This window comes from Argentina silus, assembly GCF_951799395.1.
Source record: "Argentina silus genome assembly, chromosome: 8".
Taxonomy (NCBI): domain Eukaryota; kingdom Metazoa; phylum Chordata; class Actinopteri; order Argentiniformes; family Argentinidae; genus Argentina; species Argentina silus.
The window spans coordinates 15,140,645-15,146,644 of record NC_139662.1 but is presented as its reverse complement, the minus strand read 5'-3'; the positions used below and the strand labels follow the sequence as shown (position 1 = coordinate 15,146,644).

Sequence of the window (6,000 nt, the reverse complement as noted above, 5' to 3'; positions counted from 1 at the left end):
TTCCAGTGGAGGCTGGTAGAGGTAGAAATCAGTGGAATGGAATGAGGACTGGTATCAAACGGAATGAGGAATAGTATCAAACACACTGTCCTCTGATTTCTACCTCCACCAGCCTCCCCTGATGTATGTATATCCCTTTAGCTATTCACATCATGTATTTACCTACTCACGTAAACGGTTAGCACGGGACAACAACAAGCATATCCTGATGTAATTATGTTTCCTCTTTACAAGGCTGCTGAGCTGTGGAAAGAAATATGGGCACCATCTGGCCAGAACATGGCTTCTTTAAAGAGACCCGAACAAAACAGAGTGTGTCTTGTAGGAGTTATGGTAATAGGTCAGAGCGGCTTAGCTCAGGGAAACTGGCTCTGTGTGTGTGTGTGTGTGTGTGTGTGTGTGTGCGTGTGTGTGTGTGTGTGTGTGTGTGTGTGTGTGTGTGTGTGTGTGTGTGTGTGTGTGTGTGTGTGTGTGTGTGTTGGCTCAGGAAAACTTTGGGCAAATATAAACGGAGCCTTCAAGCAAGGCGGAAACACGCACAAAGCCTTAACGGAGCAGCGTGCCCAACGCCTCCTCCACTGCCGCCGCTGTGGTGCAATAACAACAATCTCTTTTCTGTTTTTCCAATTACCTCATCTCCGACCTGCTGCATAAAAGAGCTTTGTTGTTGTTGTTGTTGTTGTTGTTGTTGTTATTTAACTCAAAGCTAGGATGTCTTGTAGAAAGTGTATGTATGAAAAACATACATTCTAGTGTTGAAGCTGTGTGAGCTTCGGCAAAGGCAATGATGGTGTGTCTTGGGTTTTTAGTGTGAGGAACATCTGAAGTTCCCGCTCGGAAATAATAAAGTTATTCTATTCAAGTCTAATCTATTCTAGTGTATTCTATTCTGTTTTATTCTGTCCTGTTATATTCTATTCTATTCTACTGTATATGACACTCAGCAGGACTGGTGCTGGTGAATGATGGGGTATGAAGGAATACAAAGTAAACCATCACCTATTCAACAGGGGGCCAGTCTCTCCAAAACCTTGTAGCTTACAGTAGTGCTTAATGTCCTACGACAATCTAGCAGCAAAGCTATGAGAGAGTAACAATTGTAAAAACAATGTTTGCAGATTTATCGTCACGTAATGCCTCACCTCGATCAGAAACATCTCTCTCTTCTTGGCGATGTACTCGCTGATGTTCTCTCTGTCGCTGTGAGCACCTTCAGATAGATGTACAGGAGGGAAGAGAGTGAAGAAATGTAATGCTACAACAGGGTCAGGGGAGGCTGGTGGAGGTACAAATCGGAGGATGGAATCATTGGTATCAAACACCGTTCCTCATTCCGTTCCATGCATTACAATGCATACAAACCCGTCCTCTGTTGATTGTTGCACTGTTGAGGAGCTAGCTTGTTCTAAGCATTTCATTGCATCGTCTACAGCTGTATTCTATGTATTTGATGAATAAACTTTGATTTGATTTGATTTGATTCTATGGCAACAACAAGAAAATGAATAGATAGAAATAATAGTCTCTTGGAGTTTGGATAAAGACTAGCCTTTGTTCTTCTCTGCAAATGGTCAGGATCGGAATGATGGAACAGAGAGCACATCCAAGACTGGAAGACAAGTTCTGTCTAGAGCGTGGCAGGGGGAGGCTGGTGGAGGTAGACATCGGAGGCTGGGCTCATTGTAATGCATGGGACGGAATGAGGAATGGTATCAAACGTGTGTTTGACATCATTCTTTATTCTGTTCCATGCATTACAATGAGCCTGTCCTCCGATTTCTACCTCCACCAGCCTCCCCTGAGCTACAGTAGTCACACAAACACTTCCTCTGCCATGGAAAACTACCGTAGTTGAGTAGCTGAGTCATCCTGGTCATGGAAACACAGTGTTCTTCTACTACTGTACGTCTATGCCCAGATTTATTCAAGAACTTGAGTCAAGCGATCAAGTCCTCCATTTTGTCTCTGGGACCATGACAACGCACCAAAGCATCATGGGCTGGCTGTGTGGCATACTGTCCCTCATGGATTTAAAAACATGGGATTGGTTTAAGGATATGTTAATGGTGGAAGGGAAATGCTGGGAGACTTGCTGCCACCTTTGACCTTTTAAAACATATTGGCTGGAGTTTTACTGTTATCTATTGCCAGGGAGAGGGAGAGAGAGAGAGAATAGTGACAGGTTGAGTGGACAAATAGCAAATACTATATATGCTCGAGAGTTTCCATCATATTTCTTACAGCAGTTCATCATATCTAACAGCAATCCATGAGAGATGGGGAATAAGTGCAGACCTTGAAAAATAAATAATCAGACCTCATCAATGGAGAGGCTGATGTGTTCATATCAGGTCTATTCATGGGATTTCAATCTGCAATGTTCTGTATCATTGCACCTCCTGAACACACCCCTGACGTCCATTCACCCTGGATGGCCGCCCTCCTCCAACCTCCTGAACGCACCCTTGACGTCCACTCACCCTGGATGGCGGCCCTTCTCCAGGCTGGGTCGGTGCGGAGGGCAGACACAGCCTTGCAGCTGGGGGTAGTGGGCTGCACATCCTCCTGCCACAGCCTCAGCTCCTGCCTCAGGTCACCCTGCTTGGCCTGGATTCTCCTCGTGTAGGTCACCTTCTCATGGACTTTCAGGGTCTTCTGTCTCTGGCGCTCCTGGAGGGAGGAACACATAACAGAGTTACAATCAACATGGATAACCATTAAGGCTGGGGATCCTCCCAGTGTAGATAACCTTCTCTGCTCCTGTAGGGAGGAACACATAACACAGTTATACTGTACATAACATCTTTCACAGCAGTGCGTCACTGCAACTCCTGTTTACCAGTTTCATCTGCTCGTTCTCCTTGTTCCTCAGTAGAAAGATGTTGTCAGCCGGCAGTTTGAAAGGGTTCCTCATCGTGGCCCGCACCTCTCTCAGACCCTCTGTGTAACAATACAAACAAAACAGTCCTTGTTCCACCTCTGTCAGACCCTCTGTGTAGTGATAAACATGCATAAACATAAGAAAAGAAAAAAGTCTGTATTCCACGTATCTCAAACAAAAAACACTAAACTACTATGTTTTATATCTTCCAAGCTTTCACTGAACACAGCTCATGGTGTACGTATGATACGTAAATATACAAATGACTCTTTATAGCACTACGTTATGATAGATTTACATGCATCAACATACATAAACATACATAAGAGTCCTTATTCCACTTCTATCAGACCCTATGTGTCATGATAGATAAACATTCTAAATAGTCCTTACGTCACCTCTCTCAACCCCTCTACATGTAGTCATAAACATGCAACAACATACAGTACATAAACAAACTGCCCTTACTGTATTTACATTCTCTCAGAACCTTCTGATAATCAGTCCTTATTTAATTTATCTCAAACTAAAACCGCTAAATTCCATTAAACTATGTTTTATATCTACCAAGCGTTCACATGACTCTCTATCACGGTGGCCTTGGGTCATGTACAGCACCTGAGACTGGGGGTTTGGTGTCACTGCTGCTGGAGAACTGGGGTCCAGCTAATCTGAAGGCTGTCTGTTTCTCTGTGGGGAGAAGAGGACATGCCAGTTGTCTGTGTGGGAAACTAACCACATTGCAGGTGGAATGAAAATGGAAATTACAGTGAGAAGGTGTGTCTACCTGTTGGATGGAATTGTATGTGTAGCCTAATCTAACTACATATCAGACACACACGAACGGGTACAGCAGTTGTTGAAGTTAATTCTCTCTCTCTCTCTCTCTCTCTCTCTCTCTCTCTCTCTCTCTCTCTCTCTCTCTCACTCTCTCAATTATATTTATTTCATTAAGAAGTTACGCGGAAACCAAATGGAAAAACAATCTGATACCACTTAATTGGCATAATTAGTTGGTTACCATCGTTCGTATTCTATGATATTCTATTCCACTCTTCAGCCTTCCACGCGCACGTGTGTGGTTGATGTACTGTACAAGCAATATTGCGCCGCAAAACAGCATCCGACTGATGTGACTAGAGCCTGTCCGCTATAGGCCTACAGAATCACTCACTGTAAATGGCTGGCGGCCTGTCTTCTATGCTGTCCGGGGACTCCGCGGTGTCCTTTACCGACATCTCTAGAAATTCGAAAATAATAATACATTCAGTTCAGCAAGATGGGTATTTGATCTGTAGACATACACTTGTAAGGGTTATTAATTCATTGATCTATTAATTAATTCCGATTTGATAACTAAATAGGTCACTAATATACTTGCAGTGATATTTACCGTACCTTCAGAACGTGTTGTTATTCCTCTATAAAGGACACCTGATAATCAACTACTTGGAAAAATAATTAATTGTTTAGATATTTTCCTCATGAAGAATATGATAATGATTATGACCCATAAGAGGTGATCGGGTTTTATTGTAAACAATTTGATACGTGTTTTATTTCAGCGAGACATAGAAGGGCGTCATAATTGATGATGTCGCTTACGTAGTAACCAACAGGTGGCGGTGAATATGACTTTGCTGTAACCGGGGCCCAGTAATATGTCGGCAACCTGTTGCATTCTAGACCTTCTCGCAAACTAGAAACTTTGTCGAAAGAAAATAATTGTTCCCAATAGACTGACTGTGTTCTAAGCAGATGTATTTGAATCCCAATTAGACATTGTCGTGCGTAGCCTACGGCCATCCCTGTGATGAAACGTTACAGTGTTTCGGATTATAATGAGCACAGAATCTTGGTGTATACCTGTCAGTTATTGGAACTCTTCTCCTTGTGAAATTGTGGTTCTAGAACATTCTCCATTAGAAAGTTCGGCTGTACAGAAATGTATCCTGACCGCAGTCAATAGGCTGGACAGGGAAGATCACAAATAAATGTCAATATTGATTGATATAATACTTCTATTTATCTATTTGTTTATCTATTTATCAAAGTATATACTGTAGATCATTTCATTGATTAATTCATGTTTGGTCTCAGGCAAATAAAATAGTGCAGTTTTCCACCAATGTCACAACACACTTAACTTCCGATAAAAACATACACATTAGATAAAAGCATAAACATAAGATAAGGATATGTAAGAGAAGAGAAAATAGTAATAACAATGGTTTAAAAAAAAAAAAAAAAGATAGAAAATTAAAGTTAGGAATAAGACAGGTAAAAAAAAAAAGTATGTCTTTTACACTAACTGTACAAAATGTACACTAACTGTAAGAAAAGGACCTGCCATCCACTGTCCTTTTGTTGGTCCTGGGCTTGACTAAATCTCCTGCCCTTTTTGCTATTCTCCAACTCCTTCAACTAGTGTTTCAGCAGCCACACACCAACATGTCCTGTTTTCCATCTGACTAAACAAACACACCAACATGTCCTGTTCTCCATCTGACTAATACAAACGTAATGTGGATTTGTCAATACTTTCACCAGATGAAACCAGAGGTCAATCTTGGTCAGAGTTGTTGATTTCCTCCCCTTAGAGCTAGGGTTATTGAACAGTAGTAGTCCTCCGTCCCCCCATCTCTCCAGCCCTCCCCCAGCATGTTCACCCGTTCACATGTCCCCTCAGATGTTTGTGTGTCCTGGTGTTGCTCTTACTGTACCTGATCCCCTGAACACATGTTTAAAACCTCACAGTTAATAATGAAAGGTTCCTGGTTGACTTGACTGTGCTGGCCAGTATGCCCAGTGGGACATAAGGCCCCCTGCAACGCTCCTCTATTTTCTCTCTTTTTTTGTGACGAGTAGAAAAAAAAGTGTTTTTATTGCAGAAGGTTTGTTTGCCATAACATTTGAGACATGACCTTGAAGGGGTTCAGGAACTTTGACCTTAGCATGTTTTTATGGGTTAAACCAATAAAACGGGAGAGGGGTATGTGGGTGGGGTGGGGGGGGCACAAACATTGAAAGAGAGGGGCTTAGGGGATAGAGGGGATCTACCTCTCTCTCTCTCTCTCTCTCTCTCTCTCTCCCTTTCTCCACATACCTGTATCCATTGG

The 6,000-nt window shown here is 42.4% G+C and overlaps 2 protein-coding genes across 2 annotated transcripts in view; both read right to left on the bottom strand.

Moving 5' to 3' along the window:
* LOC310808019 (cilia- and flagella-associated protein 100-like) overlaps positions 1–4,119 on the bottom strand; it is a gene marked incomplete at both ends in the record, with an annotated part of 8,956 nt that extends 4,837 nt beyond the window's left edge. Inside the window, 5 exons of the mRNA XM_083674716.1 lie at positions 1,143–1,210; positions 2,481–2,670; positions 2,840–2,940; positions 3,500–3,571; positions 4,056–4,119. Coding sequence (XP_083530842.1) covers positions 1,143–1,210; positions 2,481–2,670; positions 2,840–2,940; positions 3,500–3,571; positions 4,056–4,119 — 495 coding nt within the window. The remainder of the gene's footprint in view (positions 1–1,142; positions 1,211–2,480; positions 2,671–2,839; positions 2,941–3,499; positions 3,572–4,055) is intronic.
* hdac7a (histone deacetylase 7a) overlaps positions 1–6,000 on the bottom strand; it is a 532,558-nt gene that overhangs the window by 50,795 nt on the left and 475,763 nt on the right. The gene's annotated exons all lie outside the window — the stretch shown is intronic.